A 27,456-nucleotide genomic window follows, 5' to 3' on the forward strand; every position below is an offset into this window, starting at 1 on the left:
AACAAATCAATAGCACTACAGACAAATAAGGAAGAAGACATAAGGAAAGAAAAGCCCTCAATTATAAGAGCAAAACACAAAATAAAACATGTAAGCAGAAGTTCTAAAATTTGGAGGAAAACAAATACTCCCAAAAGACCAAAGAATAAACTTGAACAAATGGAGACACATAACATGTTCCTAGATGGAAAGACTCAAATATCATAAAGATGTAAGTTCTGAGGCAAGTGATAAATATTAAGCAAACCCAATAATTTAAAAATTACATTTTTTTAAAGAGCTGGACAAGTTGATAGTAAAGCTTACTGAAAGAACATACAAAGAAGAATTGTAAGGAAAACCCTGAAAAAGTATAGCAACTGGGGGTGAAGGTGGCTACTTTTATCAGTTATTTGAACTTGATTATAAAGCTTCTGTAAATAAGTTAATATGAGTATCTGAACAGAAGGCCAATAGAAAAATTGAAAATACAGAAATAAATTCAAAAGCATTTTTAAATTAGAACAAACAGAATCTCAAATCCAGAGGGGGAAAGATGGACTTTTTACTAACTGGTATTGGGAAAATTAGATAATTGGGTAGCTATATACAATCAATAGCATACACCAGAAAAAGAATTCTAAATAGACTGGAGACTTGAATACAAAAAATTAAAACAGAGAAGTCCAAAAAGAAAACTTGAGTAAATTTCTCTATAACTTACAAGAGGGAAAAATGTTCCTAAATATGCCTCAAAACCTGAAATAATAAGAGAAAAAGCTATTAAATTTGATTTCATAAAAATAAAGAAATTTTCCATGGTGACATAACCCTGTAAACAATGTAAAAAGGCAAATACCAAACTGGGGAAAATGTTACAATTATAAGCAAGACAAAGAGTAAATATTTCTTTTCTTCTTCTTTTTTTTTTTAAAGTAGGTTCCACACCCAGCACAGAGCCCAACACGGGGCTTGAATTCATGACCCTGGCATCAAGACGTGAGCTGAGACCAAGAGGCGGATGCTTAACTGACTGAGCCACCCAGGTGCCCCAAGAGTAAATATTTCTAATATAATAAATAAAAAAGGGCCAACAACTCTAGAGAAAAATGGGGACACAGACATGAAGGGACAATCACAGAAAAAGAAATTAAGATGACTATTATTCATGTGAGAAGATGCTCAACCTTGTTTAAAATAAGATAACCAAAAATTAAAGCTATCACAGGATATGATTTCTCATCTACAAGGATGGCAAAACTCTAAAGGTTCAACAACACACTCTACTGGGAGGCAGCAAGGAAACAGGCACTCTCCCACACTGCAGGTGGGAACATGAAATGCTGAAACCTCTATGGAGAGGAATTCGGCAATATCTAGCAAATTTACATATGCATTTACCCTTTGATGTAGCAATCTCACCTCTGGGACTATATCCTGAAGGTAACACTGACAAAAATATGCAAAGACATAAATAAAAAGCTATTTATTGAAGCATGATTTGTAATAGCAAAAGAATGGCAACAACCCAAATGTCCAACTGGTGACTGGCTGCATGAACTGCGGTATAACCACTCAGTGGGGTACTATGTGACTGTGAAGAGGAATAAGCATACCAACTAAGACGGCTATATTTAAAAAAAAAACAGATAATAACAAGAGTTGGCGAGGATGTGGAGAAATCAAAACCTTCATACACTGTTGGTGGGACTGGTTTGGAAAGAGTCTGGCATTTCCTCAAAATGTTAAACACAGAATTATCATATGAAACAGCAATTCCACTCCTAGGAATACACTCAAGAGAAAAGAAAACATATTTTCACACAAACGCTTACATAACAATATTCATAGCAGCATTGTTCATAACAGTCAAAAGGTAGAAATAACCCAAATGCCCATTAATGGATGAATGGATAAACAAAATATGATCTATCCATACAATGGAATATTATTCAATAACAAAAAGAAGGAAATACTGACTCATGCTACAGCATGGATGAACTTTAAAAACTATGTTAAATGAAAGAAGCCAGTCACAAAGGACCACATATTGTATGATTTCATTCGTATGAAGTGTCCATTATAGGCAATTCTATAGAGACAGTTTGGTTCCCTAGGGCTAAGGGTTGGGAAGGAAATGGAAGTGACAGCTAATGGGTTATTTTAAATATAAAAATAAACATAAAAGCATTCTTTTATCATCTTTTTGAGATGATAAAAATGTTCTCAAATTGATAGTGGTGATGGTTGCACAACTCTAAATACACTAAAAATCACGGAATTGTGCATTTTATATAGGTGAATTGTATGGTATGTGAATTGTATCTCAATAAAGTTGTAAAAAAAAGGAACAAAGATTATTTTACTATTCATCAGCATATATCATTTTTTTAAAAAGATTTTATTTCTTTATTTGACAGAGAGAGAGACAGCCAGCGAGAGAGGGAACACAAGCAGGGGGAGTGGGAGAGGAAGAAGCAGGCTCCCAGTGGAGGAGCCTGATGCGGAGCTCGATCCCAGAATGCCGGGATTACGCCCTGAGCCGAAGGCAGATGCTTAACGACTGAGCCACCCAGGCACCCCAGCATGTATCATTAAGAATTTTAAAAAGCGGGGCACCTGGTGGCTCAGTCAGTTAAGCGTCTGCCTTCAGCTCAGGTCATAATCCCAGGGTCCTGGGATCAAGCCCCACATCAGGCTCCTTGCCCAGCAGGGAGCCTGCTTCTCCCCTGCCTGCCCCTGCTTGTGCTTGCTCTCTCCCTCTCTCTCTTTCTGTGTCAAATAAATAAATAAAACCTTAAAAAAAAGATTTTTAAAAAGCACGGAATATGAAAGTATGTATAATATGCTCTTCCTTCTCTAATAAGGAAGATGTATGAATCTATGTATATATACTATTATTTTTAATGGAATAATAAAGCACATAAATTTTTAAAAATTATCTACGAGGGAAGGAAAGATTAGCATGGATAGCACCAGAGTAGATGTTTGAAACTTCTTTGAATATTTCTTGTTTTTTAGATTTGACTTAGGATCATATAAATATTTTAAATAATTATAAAACAAATTATTCCCTAAAAAGTAATCCCTAGGGGTGCCTGGGTGGCTCAGTTGGTTAATTGGCCAACTCTGGATTTCAGCTCAGGTCATGATCTTAGGGTCCTGGGATGGAGTCCTGCGTTGGACTCTGTACTCAGTGGGGAATCTGCTTGAGGATCTCTCTCTCCCTCTCCCTCTACCCCTTGCCCCATTTGGGTGCACATGCTCCCTCTCTAAAATAAATAAATAAATAAATAAATAAATAAATAAATGAAAGTACTCCACAAAAGTAAAAATAAACATATATATGTATCCAGTTTAATTTGTGGAATAACCATATAGAAGAACTAGTCTAAATGACTTTAAACCAGTAATTTGTCTATCCCTAGTGGGATATAGCCTAAGGACAAAACGACTGAAAAATAATTTTCAGCAGCGATCATATTTTTGGTGGTAGTATTATTACTTTTATTTTGAAACGGTTGTGTATAAAGTGTGGATTAAAGCAAATAATGAATTAAATTATGTTAGTGTTACTGAGAACCAGAATTTTCCATGTGGGATAAGGAGAAAGATGTGAGACTGATGAGGCTAAATAGAAGCCCAGTAGCCTTGAACCTGACCTGGAAGGGTAAGTATGAACTCATGGTGTATGTTAGGAAGACAGTAAGAGATGGGGTGCCTAGGTGGTGCAGTTGTTAAGTGTCTGCCTTCAGCTCAGGGCGTGATCCCTGCGTTCTGGGATTAAGCCCCACATCAGGCTCCTCCGCTAGGAGCCTGCTTCTTCCTCTCCCACTCCCCCTGCTTGTGTTCCCTCTCTCGCTGGCTGTCTCTCTCTGTCAAATTAATAAATAAAATCTTAAAAAAAAAAAAAAAGGAAGAGAGTAAGAGGAAAAACTATTTCTTAGCTTTTTCCACGGAAAAGACCTAAAAATAATCACCACCCAGGAGCAATAAGAAGTCCTAATACCCAGATTTCAGTCTCTAAATATTATTTCCTACTAAAGCAAATCAGACTCATAGAAGAAAGCCTAATTCCAAGCCTAGGATAAGAAATATAAAAGATGAGCACAGAAATATCTTAATCACACCAGAGAGCAAGGACATTATCAAAGACAAACAGAATCTTAAAAAGGAATCAGAAGTTACTTGAAAAGCTTCCTAGTAGCCAAAAATGGGACAATTTGAGCATCATTAAGGAAAATGTTTTAAATTTACCAAATATAATTATATCAATGATTCATAATGACATTAAGTAAACAAGCAACTAAAAAATGAAAAACTACCTTAGTTGATGGAGAATGAAAATGAGCTGGAGGAAACCAATTCTTTTTGAAAACTGATAAAGAATCAAGCATGTAGCCTGCCTTTCCTACATGAATGCAGCTCAGTTTAATCAAATTGTTGATGAGAGGAGGTTTCTTTTATAGAGGCAATCCAGCTAACAAATGAAGAAGCAATCAAGAGTATGAATAGGCCACTGTTACAGGATAAACAAGTTTTTTCAATAAATTAACTGCAAGAAAATTATTAAATAGATAAATAAGTGGCCAAGAGACTCTACATATTAAAAGAGACTTAAACATATCAATCAAATGCAGTGTATGAATCCTATAAGGATCCCAATTAAAACAAAGCAACTAGAAGAAGAAGAAGAAGAAGAAGAAGAAGAAGAAGAAGAAGAAGAAGAAAAAGAAAGAAAGAAAGAAAGAAAGAAAGAAAGAGAAAATGAAAATCCAGGAAATGTGAACACTGACTGGATATTTGCCAATATCAAGGAATTATGACATTTTTCAGATGTAGTATGTTGCAAAGTTTTTTTAAGCCTTTATTTTTTAGACATACATTCTGAAATGTTTATAGATGAAATGATATCAAGTCAAAGATTTGCTTTAAAATAATCCAGTTAGGTCTGGGTAGGTATAGTGAAACAAGAATGGCTGTGATTGTTATAGCCTGGGACACATGAGGGTTTATTGAATTATTTTCTCTACCTTTGTATATGGTTGAAATTCTCCAGTATAAAAAGTTTTTAAAAATTTTAGCATCTAAAAAAAATTTTAGCATCTGTGAAAACTGCTTTGTTACGTAGCTCAATATTTTCTGAGGTTACAGAGTGCTCATCACACTAAACTCCTCCTGACTGGGTTCTTTTTAGATAATCCATGGCTTTCATTTGAACCTTTTGTCTAGAAATACAGAACAACATTTATACCCTCACAATCTAATAGTTGTGGATAAAATGATAAATGCCTTAGCACTGAAATTTAACTTATGCTATACTTGCAAACTAACTTTAAACCTGAAAAGGTATATTTTTAATTAATTAAAGATTATATTTTGATTTTATACCACTTAAGGTAAGCTTTCATTTAAAAAAATCAAGTTTCACAGTCAACAGATATAAACACAAACAGCTCTATAACCACAGTTGGCAGACAATAAGGAAACTAAGCATCATCAGGTGTATTGAATTTCAAACTTGAACATGCATCTTTTGTGGCTTTTCCACAAATTCTTTGTTATAATCTGGAGATTAGCAATAACAGAAGAATATTTATTCTTTACTTCCTTCTTACTTTAAGACTATGCACAACACAGCCTGGGGTTTTTATAGAGACGTTTACCAATAAGATGAAAGATCTAAATATGAGGGCCAAAAGAGTGGTCTCACCTGTTGCTTATATAGTGAGAGTTTGCCTTCAATTGGCTCATTTCTCATCATTTTCTTTTCAATCAGCTGATTGATCTGTGTGTTTACTTCATTTATCTAAAACAGTATGAAAATAAAGAAGGTTAAAACTCTTCCTGTGATTACACAAACTAAGGGACATCTGGGCAAACCAAGCTTTGAATTTACTGTTCTTATCATCAGTGATTTCATGGGAGGAACAGGTTCATTAATGTTATAAGTGGGTTGTTATCATTATTTTTAGAAACAATTTACATTTCATAGTTCATGATATATATTTACACGTTTTGATGACTTACATAACCATCCATGTTTAAATTATACTAAAAGTATTCTATGTGAAATACTTATGCATTTTTATCAGAAAGACAATTTCTACAAATCTAAAGTTACCCCTCACCTAGCTTGTGACTTTCAAGTCATTGCAAGTGATAAAGCAAATCCAGACTAACATTCCCCAGGGATTTAGTGCAAGGAATTCATGAACCCAACTGACAGTTGACATGGATGACATCTAAAAACTCTTCTTGTTCTAATGATCTGTGATTTGATGATAGCTGCCATTTAGCCTACTCATTAATCCTTTAGCAAATGTAATAAAAGTGAATAAAGCTAATAGAAGCATATAGTCCCTCAAGTAATAAAAAAAAATTATATGGCTTTCAGTATATCTACCCTCTGAAAAGACTAGAATTCTCCTGTTAATTCTATGACATTAAATTTGAGCCAAATCTCACTTGGACATGTAATTTCTATAAGTAAATTAAAAGAATAAAGTGGTCAGAATTACATATTTAATTATAGTGGCTATTAAGCACATATTAAGCACATTAAAAGATTAGCAAATCAAAATCTTTCAATCAATTGTTATAATATTTGTTATTTTTTAAGATCTGTTATTTGTTAAGATTTGTTATTTTTTACATCTGATTGGTGCTTTATTTCTATGGAACAAAAATGTTATAACATAAAACCAGGTTTCAATAAGCATTATAAGGAAGTTAGTAATTCCAAAGCAGGCATAAAAGGCTAATACAAATATTTTAGCTTTAAATATAAAATTACTATAATATTATTTTTGGAAATAAAAATTAATGATATGCAAAATATTTTAAAATTTACCACCTAAATGATTATATTATGAATACATAAACCAATGAGTCAATCATGTGCATTAATTTACATATTTAAACTACTTAGTTTCCTAATCAGTTGACTAAGTCTTTATAACATCACGTGGATTAAGTAACAGCGTTACATGTTACAATTTCTCACAAAGAACTCCTCATAAAAGCTGTCAACTCAGCACAGGTTAACTTAAGAGTCAAGAGTAGGACACTAGAGAAAGCAGTTCACATAATTTTCCCAGGACCAGGATGAGAGAAAATTGGGAGCTATAAAAAGAAGATGATTGTCACTTACTTTAGATTCAAGCTCAAGAAGATCAGAATGGCCCATGGCAGGCTCTGAAACCACTTTTTGTAAAAAATGCAATTCTTTTTTCTTGCTCTCTAATTCTTTAGGAAATTTTTCAGTTACCATATAAAAATTAAATTTTATCTCTTCCTCTAGCCTCTTCATGAAACCTTTAAAAATAAAATGAATATTCAGCTCAAGAGAGTAGACATAGTGATACTTTGTGCACTTTAAAATGGAAGACCTGAATAATAGGCATATCTATCGAAAGCAATATGTATAATAAAAAATTGACCATTGAAATTTTTTTCCAATTTTTAATGTTTTTTTTTATTATGTTATGTTAGTCACCATACAGTACATCCCTGGTTTCTGATGCAAGGTTCGATGATTCACTAGTTGCGTATAACACCCAGTGCACCATACAATATGTGCCTGTGCCTTCCTTACTACCCATCACCAGTCTATCCCATTCCCCCACCCCCCCTCCCCTCTGAAGCCCTCAGTTTGTTTCTCAGAGTCCATAGTCTCCCATGCTTCACTCACCCTTCTGATTACCCCCCTTTCTTTATCCCTTTTTTCCCCTACCGATCTTCCTAGTTCTTATGTTCCATAGATGAGAGAAATCATATGATAATTGTCTTTCTCTGCTTGACTTATTTCACTTAGCATTATCTCCTCCAGTGCCGTCCATGTTGCAGCAAATGTTGAGAACTCGTTCTTTCTGATATCTGAGTAATATTCCATTGTATATATGGACCACAACTTCTTAATCCAGTCATCTGTTGAAGGGCATCTCGGTTCCTTCCACGATTTAGCTATTGTGGACAATGCTGCTATGAACATTGGGGTGCATATGGCTCTTCTCTTCACTACATCTGTATCTTTGGGGTAAATACCCAGTAGTGCAATGGCTGGGTCATAGGGTAGCTCAATTTTTAACTTTTTAATGGACCTCCACACTGTTTTCCAGAGTGGCTGTACCAACTTGCATTCCCACCAACAATGTAGGAGGGATCCCCTTTCTCCACATCCTCTCCAGCAATTGTTGTTTCTTGCCTTGTCAATTTTTGCCATTCTAACTGGCATAAGGTGGTATCTTACTGTGGTTTTGATTTGAATTTCCCTGATGGCTAATGATTTTGAACATTTTTTCATGTGTCTGTTAGCCATTTGTATGTCATCATTGGAAAAGTGTCTGTTCATATCTTCTGTGCATTTTATGATTTATTTGCTTCTCACGTATTGAGTTTGAGAAGTTCTTTGTAGATCTTGGATACCAGTCTTTTATCTGTAGCATCATTTGCAAATATATTCTCCCATTCCGTGGGCTGCCTCTTAGTTTTTTTTGACTGTTTCCTTGGCTGTGCAGAAGCTTTTTATCGCGATGTAGTCCCACAAGTTCATTTTATCTTTTGTTTCTCCTGTCTTTGGAGATGTGTCATGAAAAAGGTTGCTTTGGCCGATGTTGTAGAGGTTGCTGCCTATGTTCTCCTCTAGGATTTTGATGGATTCCTGTCTCACATCAAGGTCTTTCATCCATTTGGAGTTTATCTTTGTGTATGGTATGAGAGAGTGGTCAAGTTTCATTCTTTTGCGTGTAGCTGTCCAATTTTCCCAGCACCATTTATTGAAGAGACTGTCTTTTTTCCACCAGATGTTTTTTCCTGCTTTATCAAAGATTAGTTGCCCAAAGAGCCAACAGTCCATTTCTGGGTTCTCTATTCTGTTCCATTGGTCTATGTGTCTGTTTTTGTGCCAGTACCCATGCTGTCTTTGTGATCACAACTTTGTAATACAGCTCGAAATCTGGCATTGTGATGCCCCCAGCTTTGTTCTTCCTTTTCAACAGTTCCTTGGCGATTCGGGGCCTTTTCTGGTTCCATACAAATTTAAGGACTATTTGTTCCAGTTCTTTGAGAAATGTCCTCGGTATTTTGATAGGGATAGCATTGAAAGTGTAGATTGCTCTGGGTAGCATGGACATTTTAACTATGTTAATTCTTCCGATCCATGAGCATGGAATATTTTTCCATCTTTTTGTGTCTTCCTCAATGTCTTTCAAGAGTGATTTATAGTTTCTAGAATATAGATCCTTTATGTCTCTGGTTAAGTTAATTCCAAGGTAACGTATGGTTTTTGGTGCTATTGTAAATGGGATGGATTCCCTAGTTTCTCTTTCTTCAGTCTCATTATTCGTGTATAGAAATGCAACTGATTTCTGAGCATTGATTTTGTATCCCGCCACATTACTGAATTGCTCTATAACTTCTAATAGTTTGGGAGTGGCTTCTTTTGGGTTTTCCATATAGAGTATCATGTCATCTGTGAAGAGAGACATTTTGACTTCTTCTTTGCCGATTTGGATACCTTTTATCCCTTTTTGTTGTCTGATTGCTGTTGCAAGGACTTCTAGTACTATGTTGAATAGTGGCGAGAGTGGGCATCCTTGTCGTGTTCCTGATCTTAAGGGAAAGGCTTCCAGCTTTTCCCCATTGAGAATGATATTTGCTGTAGGCTTTTCATAGATGGTTTTTATGAGATTGAGGAATGTACCCTCTATCCCTACACTCTGAAGGGTTTTAATCAGGAAAGGATGCTGTATTTTGTCAAATGCTTTTTCTGCATCTATTGAGAGAATCATATGATTTTTGAATTTTTCTTTCTGGATAAAATCTAAGACACCGATCGATTTGCGAATGTTGAACCACCCCTGCATCCCAGGGATGAATCCCACTTGGTCATGATGGATAATCCTTTTAATGTACTTTGGATTCTATTAGCGAGGATCTTGTTGAGGATTTTGGCATCCATGTTCATTAGGAAAATCGGTCTGTAATTCTCCTTTTTGATGGGGTGTTTGCCTGGTTTGGGGATCAAGGTAATATTGGCCTCATAGAATGCGTTTGGTAGCTTTCCTTCTGTTTCTATTTTTTGAAATAGCTTTAGGAGAGTAGGTATTATTTCTTCTTTGAATGTTTGGTAGAATTCCCCAGGAAAACCATCCGGGCCTGGAGTTTTGTTTTTTGGAAGGTTGTTTATCACAGATTCAATCTCTTCATAATTAATTGGCCTGTTTAAAAAATTAATTTCTTCCTGTTTCAGTCTTGGTAGTTTATAGGTTTCCAGGAAGGCCTCCATCTCTTCCAGATTGCTTAATTTATTGGCATAAAGCTGTTGATAAAAGTTTCTAATAATCCTTCCAATTTCATTGGTGTTGGTTGTGACCTCTCCTTTTTCATTCATAATTTTATTAATTTGGGTCCTTTCTCTATTCTTTTGGATAAGCCTTGCCAGCGGTCTGTCAATTTTATTGATTCTCTCAAAGAACCAGCTTCTAGTTCTGTTGATCTGCTCTACTGTACTCCTGGTTTCTAATTCATTGATTTCTGCTCTAATCTTGGTCAACTGCTTCCTCGTGTGTGGATTAGGTCTGTCCCTTTGTTGCTGTTCCAGCTTCTTGAGGTGAGAATATAAAAACTGCATTTTAGATTTTTCTATTCTTTTGAGTGAGGCTTGGATGGCTATGTATTTTCCCCTTAGGACTGCCTTTGCAGTATCCCATAGGTTTTGGACCATTGTGTTTTCATTCTCATTGGTGTCCACAAATTGTTTAAATTGATTTTTGATTTCCTGGTTTATTGAATCATTCCTGAGCAGGATGGTTCTTAGTCTCCAAGTGTTTGAGTTTCTTCCAAATTTTTCCTTGTGGTTGAGTTCCAATTTCAAAGCATTGTGGTCTGAGAATATGCGGGGGATAATTTCAGTTTTTTGGTATCGGTTGAGACCTGTTTTGTGTCCCAGAACATGGTCTATTCTTGAGAATGTTCCATGGGCATTAGAATAGAATGAGTATTCTTTGGTTCTGGGGTGTAGTGTTCTATATATATCTATGAGGTCCAATTCGTCGAGTATGGCATTCAAAGCCCTTGTTTCTTTGTCGATTTTTTGCATGGGTGTTCTATTTCTGATAGTGGAGTGTTGAAGTCCCCTACTATTAACATATTTTTATCTATATATCTCTTTATTCTGGTTAAGAGTTGGCTTGTGTATCTTGCTGCTCCCCTGTTGGGGGCATATATATTTATAATTGTCATATCCACTTGTTGGATACATCCTTTAAGAATAACATAGTGCCCTTCTGTGTTTCTAACTATAGTCTTTAGTTTAAAATCCAATCTGATATGAGAATTGCTACCCCAGCTTTCTTTTGAGGTCCATTGGCGTGAAAGATGGTATTCCATCCCTTTACTTTCAGTCTGAATGTATCTTTAGGTTCAAAATGAGTCTCTTGTAGACAGCAAATGGATGGGTCATGTCTTTTTATCCAATCTGCAATGCTGTGGCGTTTTATGGGAGCATTTAGGCCATTTACATTGAGACTGAATATTGAGAGATATGATTTTAATGATGCCATGTTGCCAGTAAAGTCTTTGTTTCTATAGATTGTGACTTTCTGTTCTGTATCACTCTTGGGGCCTTTTTACCTTTATAGAACCCCCCTTAATATCTTCTGTAGGGCTGGTTTCGTGGTTACAAAATTGGTCAATGACTGGCGATTCTGGAGGGTCTTTATTTCTCCATCAATTTTGAATGACAGCCTTGCTGGATAAAGGATCCTTGGCTGCATGCTTTTCTCTGAAAGAGCTTTAAAAATGCCCCCCCCCCAACCCTTTCTCTCATTCTAGGTCTGTGTAGACAGGTCTGACGTAATTCTGATACCTTTGCCTTGGTATGTGAGAAATTTCTTTGTCCTGGCCGCTTTCAATACTGTATCCTTGGATCTAATATTTGCGAATTGCACTATGACGTGACATGGCATAGGTTTGTCATGGTTGAGCTTGGGAGGGGTCCTCTCTGCCTCTTGGACACGGATGTTTGTTTCCCTTGCTAGGTTAGGGAAGTTTCAGCTACAATTTGTTCAAATATCTCTTCTAGACCTCTGTTTTTCTCCACCCCCTCGGGGATGCCGATGATTCTGACATTGGAACGTTTCATTGAGTCAGTAATCTCCCGTAACCTACATTCATGAGCGTGGATTTTTTAAAGTCCAGATTCTATTTTAGTTTTCTCTTCTACTAACCCATCCTCCAATTCGCTGATACGTTCTTCTCATTCACCATGGCTGTCAGAGCCTCTAGTTTTTTTTTTTTTTTTAAAGATTTTATTTATTTATTCGACAGAGATAGAGACAGCCAGCGAGAGAGGGAACACAAGCAGGGGGAGTGGGAGAGGAAGAAGCAGGCTCACAGCAGAAGAGCCTGACGTGGGGCTCGATCCCACAATGCCGGGACCACGCCCTGAGCCGAAGGCAGACGCTCAACCGCTGTGCCACCCAGGCGCCCCAGAGCCTCTAGTTTTGACTGCATTTGGCTCATAGAATTTTTAATTTCTGCCAGATTTGCTCTCATTTCTGCCCTTAGAGATTCTATATTCTCATTAACATTTTCGTTAATACTTTTTCCAAGTCTACACATCATCTTGACCATTGTTACTCTGAATTCCATTTCTGATAATTTGGTTATATCCATATCCATTAGTTCTGTGGCAGAGGCCACAGACTCATTGTCTTTTCTTTGCTGGGGGGGGATTTCTTCTTCTCGTCATTCTGATGAGGAGAGGTTGCAGGGTTGTCCAGAGCCCAAATTATTGACCGGGACCCAGGCCGTATGCCCTTGTTTTATAGGGATCTTAGGGATGTGGGCTTCTTGATTTTTCAGCCTGCCTTCCGGGGGAGGGGCCTGTCGTGCCGATACTCAGGCAACCCTGCTTAGGTAGAGTCTCCATGTCCCCTGCGAGGGGGGATGGGGATGGGCACACTGTGAGCCGGTATTTCCAGGCTTTTGTTCTCTGGCGGCTTTCCCTGGCGGTTTGCTGTGCCTCTTCTGAGAGTCAGAGCAGCAGTGGCCGAATCTCAGCCTCTGTCTCAGAACAGAGGGATCACAGACCGTTCTCCACTGATGTTCTGGCCACTTTAACTCTGTTTCTGTTGGTGCTGCTCAACCCTGCAGCGTCCCAGGATGTGCACCCCACACCTGGCATCCCAGCCCTCACTTCCAGGGCCAGTGCGTCTCTGTCCTTTGTGTTTCTAACAGCGCCAGCCGCCAGCTGCCCCCATACGCTCCCGGAGCTCCCGGTCTCAGTCTGGTTCCAGTGAGCACACCGGAGCTCCGTTTCAGCCTGGTGGCGCACGTTCCCCGGCTCATGGTCTCAGTCTGTTCTCTCGCGGGTGCCGGTCTCCCCCGTGCAGGTGGCTACCACTTCCCGGCTCCCGAACACGGCAGCTCCCTTCCCCTTCCGTTTATCTTCCGATATCTGTGCGCGGTTTCACGGCTCCCCACTTTGTACCTCAATACTCAGCGCTGGAGATGTTCATTTGTAGAGATCCAGATGTATCTTCCTGTGTCTCATGCTGATTCCATGGATGTTCAGGCTCGTCTGGTACCTACTCAACTTGACTCAGGGGACCGGCTGAAAAAGGGGTCCCCTACTCCTCCGCCATCTTAACTCCCTCTCTTTTTTCCCCCAATTTTTAAAAAGTAATCTCTACACCCAATGTGGGGCTCAAACTCACAACCCCAAGATCAAGAGTCGTACAATCTTCTGACTAAGTCAGCAGGAGCCCCAACCATTGAAATCTTTTGATGTTAATTAGAATGATAATGAAGGACAATTTACACAGAACATTAATATAATTATAGAAAAAATAATACTATGATATTTCCAAATTACTACCTAATTCTTTTTATACTTCACAACATACAAAAATAACATCTGCAGAGCCAGATATCTTTCAGGTCATATTTTGCCTTCTAAGTATATAAGCAGTCCACAACACAAATGAAATCTCACCCAGATTCTTTCTTCTATAAGTGGTCATTTACTCCTCTTCTTTCACAATACTTCTGGTGCAACTTACATTTCTATTCTAATACTTCATAAATGGTAATATATTACTCTTTGTCAGCTTCAAACCAATGAAAACATTACTAAAAGTACAACTTAAAATGCAAAAAAAAGAAATTATCTACATTCATAAACATTTTTGGCTTTCCATGTTTGGTAGTTTCGATATTGTAAAGTATTAGCTTACAGTAAGTAGTAATTTAAATCATACTTCAAATATTCAGTAAGTTTCCTTATTTTGGTAGAGCACACAAATATACACACACAGAGATTTTCAATGAATAATGGTTTTGTTATAAATTCCCAGCCTAGAGAGCTTCAAAAAGTTTACTTCAGATCTTTCCATTACACATTTACAAATTCTGGCTTGACTTTTTAAAAACACTGGATTTCCGGTTTAAGTAATCTACGTAGGTAGATTGCAAAAGTTTGGCCTGAAGCCCTAACATTATTTTTAGTTCTGTTGTGCTAACCATATATTAACATGTAAAAATTTATTAATGGCAAAATCACAAGTTTTCCATTCATCCCTACAATTTACCCCCCTTTTTAGGGACTGGAGAAAGGGAGGGAAGAGAAAGTGTTTAATGAATCAGACTGTAATTAGGCAGTCATTCCTATGTGCTTTCCGATTAAAGCTACATTCTGGCTTCTTGGCTATTAGGTGACTAGTTTTTCCATCTTCAAGTTCTTAAACTACATGTAATCAGAGATGTAAAGAATCAAATCTAAAATGTTTTTAAAGATTAAGAAGTCTTAAATATTATTTTCCCTAAAAAGAAAGATTTGGGGCACCTGGGTGGCTTAGTCGGTTGAACATTCGACTCTTGATTTCGGCTCAGGTCATGATCTCAGGGTGGTGAGATCAAGCCTGTGGTCAGGCTCCACACTCAGCGGGGAGTCTGCTTCTCTCCTTCTCCTTCTCCCTCCCCCACCCCTCATGCTCTTGCAAGCTCTAATAAATAAATAAATCTTAAAAAACGAGAGAGATTCAAATTTTAGAAAATACAAATTCATCTATAGTGACAGAAAGCAGATTAGTGGTTGCCTGGGAATAGATAGAGGGACAGAAAGGGACAAAAATGAGCTATTACAAAGGACACAAGAAAACATTTGGGGGTGATGGATATATTTGTTATCTTGATTAAGGTTGATGGATTCACCAGTCTGTGCATTATGTCAAAGCTTATTAAGTGTATACCTCAAATATGTGCTGTTTATTATATGTCCATTTTACCTCAATACAACTGTTAAAAAAAACATAAAAATAGGGTTTCTGTCACATTTTAAATTCTTCCCTTAAAAGTTTTAACTTAAGACCTTGAAAAGTAGTCATATGTTCTATGCAGCTTTTAAAAAATTATCTTTCAAAATCCTTGTGAAATTAAATATAAGGTCACTAAGATCTCAGCAAACATTTTGATTAAAAACCCTCTGGAAACGTCTTACTGGCCTTACTATAGTTTAATGAGTAGCTTCTTTTATACAATAAATCTCACGAAAGTGTAGCGTATAAAGATGAATTAACTTCTGTGAATGTTTTATAATACGGCTGTTACTCTGAAAAAATACAAAGCACATTCCTATACTAAAAATGCTTTTTATGTTATTTATGTAAATGGAAACTTTCCATAAGTCATTTTTTGTTACTTAAAGAGTTTAGATAGACCTTTTTAAAGGAAATACCTGGATCAATTAAATATATTTCATCTACTCTTTTCCCAGACTGCTGAATACAACCCTTGAGACTGTGTTCCAGAAAGATGTCAACAAAGCAAGAACTCTTTAACTTGCTGCTCCCCACCCCCTGTCCACCCCCAAAGAACATAAATTGCACACATAATATCTTATTTTTATGTTTTCAGCCTTTTTTTTCTTACTTAACTCCCCTCCTATCTGTGGAAATGATCATTTTCTTCCTGTCCAGGGATTTGGTCTCTACTCCTACCTCCTAACTACTTAAGAGAATATTTACTGAAGGCCTGTTGTGTGTAATTTAGCATGCTAGGGCCTAGAAATAGAAAGACCAATTATGACTCTGACTAGTCTGGAGCTGAGCTGAGTCAGATTCAGATAATGCCAACAATTAACATACTGTGGTAATTGCTGCAGAACATTCAGTGCACTGTACCCAGGAAAGGCTGCTATCACTTCTCACCTTTTCCTCCTGGATCTTCAATCTCCATTTGTCTGGCTGACTCTCTTCTGCAGCACGCAATCACCCGACACTACTAACCTCTCACAGTCTAAGCGCAGTACTGTCTTCCTCATTCACTTGCACATCCCCTCCCTCTCTGGCCTCCTTTTCAAAGACAAGCAGTCAGAAGAAGCCTACCCTTGTATCTCTCCTTCATCTATTGTACTTATGTTCTTTCAGGTCACTGTGCCCTGGCACGGAATGTCTTCTACTCCTTCACCTTTCCAACTTGAACTTAACTCAGGTGCCACCTCATCCAGGAAGCCATTTGATTCTGTGATAGGGTTTGGTGCTTTGCCTCTTTGTTCTCAAGAAGCCTTGTGCTGAGCTTCATTAGCAAATTTGTAAAGCTGCGTGATTGCTGTTCACTGCCTGTTGTTCTTGTATTCGACTGTAAGACCCTAAATATCTTCTCTTTCTATTCCTAGCACCCAGCACAGTTCCTGACATGTAGTAGATGTTCAACAAATACTGAATTAATGCACTGTAGGTTTGAGCCAATTATTTCTATTACTACTTAACAGTGCAATTGATTTTATCATTTAGCAGGATCTACTAACATGTTACTTAAATTAATATTTTATACCAACATCTCAAGAGATGCATAAAACGCAATTTCATTACAAGGTGAATAATTATGTATTTCCTGGCCCAAACAATTTCTCTTTGGGCTAGAAAGCCAAAGCAAAATAAAGACTATCAATTCAAATAAAAAATGAAATATTGCTAAAGCTATAAATATCTTTAGATATTCTGTTTAGTGGTCTGGATTAAAACATAACAGCAAGAAATATTTAACCTAATGAGATTGAGGACAACAGACAATAGAGAAGCACATTTTCAGGCGAACATTTTAAATTGTATTAAACTGAACTGATCAACTAATTTTTTTTGCATACCAAATCTTTCAATTCTTACCTTCATTTTAAAAAAACTCACTATTAATGGTAAATTCTAATACTTTCTTAGTAAGAGTAGGCCTATACAAATTACTTATTGATGTTAATTTTTAAATGACTATATTTAATGGGTTTCTTTTGAAAATTTATCTTACCTTTTTGCAGTAAATTGTGAAGGAACCTACATCAAATCCAAAGAACATACGCTAAAAAGATATAAATTATACTAAGGAGAAAGAAAATCATAAAAAATGATTTTCTTTCTCCTGAAAATTAATATTCTCCTAAAAAGTGAAAACTTAGTGAATGAAGAATGAAATGACCCGAACAACTAAATGCCTGGCAACTTCCAGGTATTGCCTGAATCTGAATTTACAAGACTAAGAGGAGTAAGAGAGTCTAATTAATATGTATTTACCATATATTTTGTAGGCAACACTATACTGGTTTTTCAAATATTAATTAAATATACCATATTTCCTTGATTCTGAGATGCCCTCAATTAAGTAACAAATATCATGGTAAATGTACATATAAAATGTAAGATATATCCCAATGGCAAAAACAATTAAAATGGGAAAGAATATGTGTCCAGAATTAAGGAAATACTTTATTATCTCTTTTAAGAGTTTTACTGAGATATAATTTACATGCCATAAAATTCATCCATTTAAACTGTATATAATTCAATGGTTTTTAGTAAATTAACCACAATCAATTTTAGAACATTTTCATCGGCTCTGAAAGAAGCTCTAATTAGCAGTCCCTTCCTCCCCACACCACACACAGACAGCTGTCCTCTCCTACAATCCCTAGCCCTAGGCAATCAGTAGTTTGATTTTATCTCTCTAGATTTGCTTATTCTGGACATTTCATACAGATGGAATCATAAAATATGTGGTCTTTTGTGACTAGTTTCTTTCACTTAACATGTTTTTGAGGTTCATACACGTTATAGTATGTATCAATAATTCATTCCTTTGCATTCCACTGCATGGATATACCACATTTTATTTATTCACTCATCAGTTTAGGAACATTTGGGTCGTTTTCACTTTTTGGCTACTATGAATAAGGCTGCTGTGAATGTTTGCGTACAAATTTTTGTGTGGACATAGGTTTTCAATTCCCTTGGGTAGATACCTAGGAATGAAACTGTCGGGTCATGGTAACTCTGTGTTTAACATTCAGAGGAACACCAATATGTCCTTCAAAGCAGTCACACCATTTTATATTCCCATCAGCAACACATGAGAGTTCCATTTTCTCCACAATGTCACTAACACTTGTCATTGACCATCTTTTTTATTCTATGACTTATGGCTTAGAGTATAATATTTCATATAATACTACAGAAGATGAATTAACCCTTGAACAGCTAGATTTTTACACTGGAATATTTCTCCAGTACCAATGACAGCTTTTCACTGCTCTTTCAGTTTCCATGGTCTCCCTTCTGATGAGAAAAAGGAGCTTTAAAAATGCCTAGCATGGGTTTGGTGGTGTAATCTGGAAATATCACAACAATTTATCTTCTAAGTAAGGCTAATGTGACAACAGAGCCAGGGATACCCATGTCATTAGCACAACCCAATATATGAAAAAACACTCAGCTTTAAGGGTCCAACATTTTACTCCATTTCTTTATAGCCCAGGCTCTATAACAATTATTCACATCTTCTCCATCCATCTTTTTCATAACATACATCCTAAGTATTTTATATGCTCACACACCAGAGAGCCTCCCTCCATGGTGGTTTTCACTCCCTTCACTCTCTGACCAAACAGTGAATGGGAATTATAAAACCCCAGGTAAAAACTTAAGGATGTCTTCAACAGGGCTCTCATTCATTAACTAGGAAATGACACTCTAAAATGCTTAGCTATCACTAGACAATAATCGATTTCTATGAGTTGACTGCTTTAAGGAAAACTGACTTAAGCTAATATTCTCTGATCATCTGTATCATATAATAGTTTCCACTTACTTTCAGGCTTTGCATCTGCTGCTGCATGGCGCATACTTTTCAGCTGATTTTGTACTCTTTGCAGTCTCTGCACTGCATGAAATAGCTTTAAAATACAAATAGATCCATTATTTGCTTAGTCTATTGAAACCTACCACTCACATAGACAAGCAAAGAAAAATACAAGTTCCAGATAATTCTTGCGATGTAAAAAGAACAAATAATAAGAACTAAGAAAATTACTATGTTGAGCCCAAAATGTAACTGGTTTTCTCAATAGCTTTTCATGTAAAGCTTTTTTAAAAAAAAGCTTTCAGAAAGTTTATCTTTAGTTATTGGTTGTACTTAGCAATCAAGGAAAAATACTTGGTAAAGAAATATACACACCAGGCTTTTCTTCTTATAACATGATTTTCTTTTCTTTTTTTTTTTCCTTTTCCTTTTTTTATTTTTAAGTAATCTGTATACTCAATGTGCAGCTTGAACTCACAACCCCGAGATCAAAAGCTGCACACTCCACCAACTGAGCTAGCCAGACGCCCCTAACATGGTTTTCTTAATTCCAAGAAACATTAGTATTCTCACAAATGATGTCTTAGAATCAGACACTGATGCTAACTAACCATTCAGGGCCCAAGCAATGCAGCTTACTGGTGCAGCGGAACTACCACGATGCCAAATCAAGTTCCAAGAGTCAAACATCTCATTGAGTAGGAAATGGAGCTGATTTGAAGTATATTTTTAATGTATAAGTCTACTCAGTTTTAAGATAGATTTTTAATAAAATAAAAGTAATCCTTTCTAGTCAAATTATTTTTTCTTTAAGGCAAAGTCTAAAAATGTGGAGTATGGGTGATTTTGAGCCTTTTTATGATTTGCTTACTTGCCATGGGAATAAATTGTAGTGGATACTGTGATCAGTAGAATAAAAATGGATATTCTCATAGCCCCAGAATCTCAGGACACTCTTTAGAGATTCTACAAGGTTTTTTGTTTTTTGTTTTAAGATTTTATTTATTCATTTGACAGATAGAGAGAGAGCAAGCACAAGCAGGGGGAGCAGCAGAGGGAGAGAGAGAAGCAGGCTCTCCACCAAGCAGGGAGTCCGATGTGGGGCTCGATCCCAGGCCCCTGAGATTATGACCTGAGCCGAAGGCAGACGCTTAACTGACTTAGCCACCCCAGGCGCCCCAGAGATTCTGCAAGTTTTACCAGCAGTTAATCTTAATGCTTAATATTATAATGAATGCTCTGTAATGTTGGGTCAACATGAGTTAAGCATAGGCCAAAAGGTAGTACATAAATACATACTGGGTACAGAACCCAAAAAAGTAGTATTATTGCTGTTGGTGCCACAAAATCCTCTTAAGAGTATTCCATTATGTTAACAAAAGGAAACATGAACTTCTACAATTGTAGGATTCTTTTTTCTTTAACATTTGGATGATCAAAAGGAACTATTTCTTTCATCATGAGAATATAAACTTTTATGAGGATACCTGATTCTTTTGTTCCTGTTTCTGTTGTGCAAGAAATTCTTCTCTCTCTTTTTCAACTCGAAGTTGCCTTGCTATTTTAAGCATCCGTTGATGATTCTGAACTGTCTCCACCTACAGTAAGGGAATAAGTAGTACATGTTACTGTCAAGTTTAAGAAAGAAATTAGCTCGTCATGTGACTCAGACATCCACTTATCATTTCTTTTTGGCAAACAGTACTCCCTAGAGATGACAGTAAAGTTCCAGACTCCAGGTCCTTAAAAGTTCTGGGCTACTGCCTAAGGAGATTCCCTTTCTGTCAATGTTATTTGAGTCCATCCTCAGATGTACACCCATGCCTTGCTTAATCCTTATTTCCATTCCTAAATCTCTGCAAGTCCTTGGGACTTGGGGCCAAAGTCTTACAGGGCTAATTCTTGCCTTACCCTTTTCTTCAAACGTTCAACTCTCTTAATGAGCTGATCCTTTTCTTCCTCCATTGCACTGATATCCTAAAAAATAGTCAAGGATACATTATAAGAAAACGCATTCTTTGTAGATTCAAATAAAGTTTTCATATGACTATGCATCGACCATTTTCCTACTTATAACCAGAGCATTAAGAAACAAAGATCCTCTTTTGGATAAAGGGTATTTTTATTTCCCCCTAGGGTTCTTTATGCAGGATAATTTATTGGCAGCTTCATGTTCACTTAGAAAAGCAACCAAAACAGGTTATAACGTAGCAAGGTAAAGCTGCCAACCAGCACATTTGTGTTCTGATTCCAAATATGGGCACACGATTTTTCAAAAGTCTTCTATAATGGAAAGTGTACAGGTCTAAAACCATGAACAACAGCTGCTGACATCCCATCTGCTCTGTTAAATATCAAACTATATATTCTGCTAATTTCCATCAAAATTATTTTAGGCTATGGTATTTTCAAGACATAAATTAGTGTCTGGTTTTGTCAATTAACCAATTCCCTTCCTAAAAATAAAGACTTCAGAAATAAACCCCTTTCCTTTTAACCAGCTCCATAATATTTTCTAGTGAAAACAAACAAAAAATCTTTCCTAAACTTAAAAAACTAATAGCCTAACTATCACAGTAATACTAAAGAGAAAAATATACATAGTCAGTATTGATAGGATCTGAGGAAGTCAGCACTCTTACTCACCACTGGTGGCATGGTATTGAAGAACAATGTCAAAAGTCTTAAACATATTTACCATCTAGCCTGGTAATTCCACCTCTGGGAATTTGTCCTAATAAAATATACATGGAAGGTCAAAGCCTTCTCTCTGAGGAGTCTCACAGATACTAGTCATATCTAAAATGTGTAAATTACCTAATGTCTGAGAATTATTAAATAAACTATGGCACAGGGGCGCCTGGGTGGCACAGCGGTTAAGCGTCTGCCTTCGGCTCAGGGCATGATCCCGGCGTTATGGGATCGAGCCCCACATCAGGCTCCTCCGCTATGAGCCTGCTTCTTCCTCTCCCACTCCCCCTGCTTGTGTTCCCTCTCTCGCTGGCTGTCTCTATCTCTGTCAAATAAATAAATAAAATCTTAAAATAAATAAATAAATAAATAAATAAATAAACAAACAAACAAACAAACTATGGCACAATACAATGAAAGCCATTAAAAATTATGCAGAATATTTAATGACAGCAAAACTCATGATATGACATTACCTGAAAGAAGCAGATTAAAACACTTATACATATAGTACAATACAAAGAAAAAGATTTAAAAACATTCACTAAAATGTCAATAGTACTTATCTCTACAGTGTGAGATTATGAGTGAATTATTTTCTATTTTTGCTTATCATATTTTCTTTAAAAAATATGTTCAAGAATACTTTGGCAATAATGAAAATAAAATGACAGACTCTCAGTTTACTCACATGACATAACAGAGTAACAGTGCATGAATGTCCATCACTCATCCTTCATACTGTAAATATCCTATTTATGGGTCTTTCTCCCCCACTAAATGTGAGCTCATCTTTCATTCCTAATACACTCAACAAACTCTCATTGAGAACCTACCATGTGCGGGGTGCTGTGATAGACACTAGGGATACAGTGACGAACAAGACAGACAGACATGGCCCTTGCCCTCATAGGGTATAAAGATAGTTGGGAAGACAGACATTAAAGTAATTATAAGTGTGATGAGTATTATAAAAGAAGAATTGGGGGAACTAATCTATCTAGAGAATCAGGGAAGGCCTCCCTGAGGAAGCAACTTCTATTGTTTCCTGATTAAGAAGATAAAGATGGCATGGAATAACTCAGGAATTCTAAAAATACAAAATTTATGAAAGTGGAATTAGGACGTGTTTAGAGAAAGAGGTTATATGCCTGGTGAAAATGTTAAATTTTTTTGGAGACCATTAAGTAACATGTGTCAAAAGTCCTAAAACTTCTCCTATGCTTTAATATTTCTATAAATTTATCCTAAGGAAACAATTATAGATACCTCAAAATAAATTTATGTATATGATAATCATAATCATAGCATTACCTATAATAGCAAAGAATAAAATAAAAAACCAAAAATGGTTAAACTGTCCATACTATAGAAAATTATTTACTCATTAAAAATCATACATAGGGGTTCCTGGATGGCTCAGCTGCTTCAGCAGCTGACTTTTGATTTCAACTCAGGTCATAATCTCAGGGTCATGAGACTGAACCCCACATTAGGCTCTGTGCTCAGCGGGGAGTCTGTTTGAGATTCTCTCCCTTCTTCTTCCTCTGCCTCACCTTCCCCAAATTAAAAAAATCATTTTTAGGGGGTGCCTAGGTGGCTCAGTTGGTATAAAACATTCAACTCTTGATTTTGGCTCAGGTCATGATCTCAGGGTCGTGAGCTCAAGCCCCATGCTGGGCTCCGAGCTAGGCATGGAGCCTACTTAAGATTCTCTCTCCCCCTCTCCCTCTGCCCCTGCCCCCAGTCCCTCTCAAAAAAAAAAATCATATTTAGAAAGATAACAATGTGAATATATTCACAATGCAATTATTAAAAAAGCAAGATACAAGTAACTATGTATATAGTATGATCCCAAATACCCACCAACACAAATATACACATAAAGCCTGAAAGGGTAGCAATTGGATTTTTTTTTCTTCTTTGTTCTCATCTCTATTTTCTATTATATATTAGATATATTATATATTTTTAGTATATATGATATATACTTTATACTTGATATAATATATATTCTTTACTATATATATATATAGAGAGAGAGAGAGTGAGAAAGAGAGAGAGAGGGAGAGAGGAAGACCCAAAATATAATCTATTTAATCCATGGTAGTAGTCTACATAGTACGTAAGAACACATTATTAATTTACCTTAGTATCATTAATTTCTTCAGTAAAGAACTAGCAAAGGTTCAACAAAAGAAAAGCTGCCACTTGCTATCACTAGCTTAAGACTCATACTGAATTAACTAAAAACAAAAATGGGAAAACTAATATTCAAATCTAAAAAAAATATATTGTTCTTATATTTTCTTTTCTTTACCCTTCTTATTTCTGCTGTAGAAAATCCAGATGTCTTGAGTTGCTCACATTCTTTATGCAAAGTTTTAAAGGCTTCCATTAGCTCTTCATACTAAAAGACAAATTAAAAAATTATAAACTCATGACTAGATCCAGTAGATTTTTCTTCATCAGGTTACCAATTAACTTAGAGTGATTACTTAAATCATTATATAACAGCATTAAAAATACATCCTTAAACATTTATATAAGACACAAAAAAAGTAGGTGTGTATAATCTGGTCACTAAGTACTCTCCAGCCTCCACTCTGGTTACTTCCCTAACTCACATTCTATACCCCACTATAGTGATCTTTCAATCCTTGGAATACTCTATGCTCTCACCTCCAGTTTACAAAGCCTATTCTCTCTGAGAATACTCTTTGACTTCCTCACTCCTTACCTGGATAAATTCAGTTCATCTGTCAGGTATCAGCATAGATATCACCATCCTCAGAGAAGACTTCTCTAGCCCTATACCTATTCTAGATCAGACTGTAATGATATCAGAATAAAAATCATGTAAAATTATAATTGCCTAGTTACTTGTCTGTCTTCCTCCATTAGACAGCAAAAGTCAAGAGGACAAGAATCCTATTATCCTGTACAATTTAGTATCCGTGGGGCCTAGCATGATGCATAACTGATAGAGATATTCGATAAAAAGTTGTTGAATGAATGAAAAAAATCACAACTCTTACCAAAATTGTTTAAAAATTAGTATTTTTTTGTGAGCAATGACAGGAAATTAATATATTTCTTGACTAATCATATCCTACAAATCTGGAAATCATTTACTCTAAAACTCCTCATTGAGAAAGACAACGTACATTTTTTTTAAATTAGGTTCTGTGCTAAATGACAGGCTAAATGTTTAAGTCATATTAGATATACACCTCAGATATGTTTCAAGAATAAACATGTCTTTATCATTAATTCTTCCATTAATTATCTGGGCATATTTAGTAAAAGCTATTAATAAACTTCCTCTAGAGGAATTAGTTTTTATCAAGTTTATTGATGGGGGAGTGTAAGAAGGAGAAAGTATTTCATATTTACACTTCTCTATTTCCTACATTATGTAAAGCCTTCAAATGTAGGAGCAGGGGTAGTCTCATCCTGCTGTACTTCTCCCATGACATCTACTATAACATTTGATATGATTATTTACATAGATCTTTCAACACCCAAAATGTCTTAAGAGATCAATATTGACTATTTTGAGTGACTGCCATGGCTATCCAAAATAACAAAATATATGGATGAAAAACATGTAGTTTTGATTGTTCTGATCCAATCCCAATTTTGAGCACATACTGTACAGCAACAACTCTTACAAAACCCTGGAGGAAAACAGATGGATAAGACACAATACCTGTCTTCACAGAACTCATAATCTATTGGGAGAGTGACAAACTATTCACAACAAACTGCACAAATCAGTCTATGTATATAGCATAGAATAAAAGTACACAGGGCTAAACAGAGGCACTTTTTTTTTTCTTAAAGATTTTATTTATTTTTTTGACAGAGAGAGACAGCCAGCGAGAGAGGGAACACAAGCAGGGCGAGTGGGAGAGGAAGAAGCAGGCTCTTAGTGGAGGAGCCTGATGTGGGGCTCGAACCCAGAACGCCAGGATCACGCCCTGAGCTGAAGGCAGATGCTTAACCACTGCGCTACCCAGGCGCCCCCAAAGGCACTTTTTTTAAATCAAAGTCCTTTGAAATCTTAAACCTGAATCCCCTCTTTCCATTGTCTTTTTTTTTTTTTTAAGATTTTATTTATTTATTTGACAGAGAGAGACAGCCAGAGAGAGAGGGAACACAAGCAGGGGGAGCGGGAGAGGAAGAAGCAGGCTCCCAGCAAAGCAGCCTGATGTGGGGCTCGATCCCAGAATGCCAGAACATGGGATCACGCCCTGAGCCGAAGGCAGATGCTTAACGACTGAGCCACCCAGGTGCCCCCCTCTTTCCATAGTCTTTGATCAGCAATGTGCTTTGAAATCCCAGGACCAAGATCCAGACCAGCCAGAATCCTCAGTAGTCAAGAACTTTTTTTTTTAAGCTTCTTTTTTTGGGGGGAGGGGGCAAGTTTTTATTTATTTATTTATTTGGGGGAAAGGGAGAGAGCATACACACTTGTGGGGGGGGGGAGCAGAGGAGGAGGGAGAGGGAAAGGGAGAGAATCCCAAGCAGACTCTGGGCTGAGTGCAAGCCTGACCTCAGGACACTGAGATCATGACCTGAGCCAAACCAAGAGTTGGACACTTAACTGACTGAGCCACCAAGGTGCCCCAAAAGTAGTCAAGAGCTTTAAGACTATAAGGTCAGAACCCAATACCATCCTAAAACTCTAGGAGGAAACTACACTGAAATTTCAAACTCCTGGCCCTTTCTCTACTTTCTGCCTGATTGGGAAGTCCTTTGAGATCTCAAGCCTAGCTTCTTTGCCTGTATAAAATCCTCTCAGGTGCTCACAGGTCCTGCTTTGTCCAGGATAGTGTCAATTTATACCTTTTCCTTCATGTAATTATTATGATAGTCCCTTTCTCTCTGATTTGGATGACAAATTGTACAATCATCTAACTGATTAGGAAAGTGCTCTGCAGTCCCAAACCCAAATCCTATCTACCCACAATTCTTAAATAATAAATTATTCTAAAATCCTAATCTCAGGATTTTTTTCTATCTATATACCCCTATCACTGAAATGGTATTTGTGTACAAAAGTCAGTATTTTCATGTGACTACGGTTGAACATTAATTTTTACCTTTAGATGCCACCTGGAAATACAGAGAAGCAAATCAGCTAAAGAGAGATTAACAGGTATTTGAACATGTGCACCTTGATATCCATAACAGATAGTTTAAAAATACCATTTGTGTATTTTATACCTGTTTATTGGTATCAGCCACAGTTTCATCCTGAAGAAACTCACTTGGTACCTCGAGTTTTATTAAAAAACGAGCTAAATATGCTCTTTTCTTCAGTTCATTAGTCCTCTGAAGAAGCCAGTGAAGCACTGGGTAAATTACAGGTTTACTTCCAATCACCAGACCCTGACGAAAGGTACTCCTATAAAAAGAAAAGAAACACGTGCAGATGATCACTGACCCCCCCCCTCCCGGCTTATAACAAATAAACCTTGAAAAGAGTTAAAAGCTCAAACCTTAATTTGCAATTTCTTGATGACTTTCCATGACTATTCCAAAAAAAAAAAAAGATAAAACCAAGGCTATTCTAAAGTCATTCTGTGTAGCAACAACAGACATAAAATTCGGCACACAATATATAACTGGACTATATGGGGAGGTTCTATT

At 36.6% G+C, this 27,456-nt stretch overlaps 1 protein-coding gene across 9 annotated transcripts in view; it reads right to left on the reverse strand.

Moving 5' to 3' along the window:
* IFT81 (intraflagellar transport 81) overlaps nucleotides 1-27,456 on the reverse strand; it is a 205,843-nt gene that overhangs the window by 81,868 nt on the left and 96,519 nt on the right. For all 9 annotated transcript variants that reach the window (XM_057305812.1, XM_057305813.1, XM_057305818.1 and 6 more), the window contains 7 exons: nucleotides 27,031-27,211; nucleotides 24,119-24,208; nucleotides 21,019-21,084; nucleotides 20,595-20,705; nucleotides 19,117-19,201; nucleotides 7,133-7,296; nucleotides 5,693-5,788 (listed from right to left, as the gene is read on the reverse strand). In XM_057305812.1, coding sequence (XP_057161795.1) covers nucleotides 5,693-5,788; nucleotides 7,133-7,296; nucleotides 19,117-19,201; nucleotides 20,595-20,705; nucleotides 21,019-21,084; nucleotides 24,119-24,208; nucleotides 27,031-27,211 — 793 coding nt within the window. The remainder of the gene's footprint in view (nucleotides 1-5,692; nucleotides 5,789-7,132; nucleotides 7,297-19,116; nucleotides 19,202-20,594; nucleotides 20,706-21,018; nucleotides 21,085-24,118; nucleotides 24,209-27,030; nucleotides 27,212-27,456) is intronic.

This window comes from Ursus arctos, unplaced genomic scaffold (genome assembly GCF_023065955.2).
Source record: "Ursus arctos isolate Adak ecotype North America unplaced genomic scaffold, UrsArc2.0 scaffold_34, whole genome shotgun sequence".
Lineage (NCBI taxonomy): Eukaryota > Metazoa > Chordata > Mammalia > Carnivora > Ursidae > Ursus > Ursus arctos.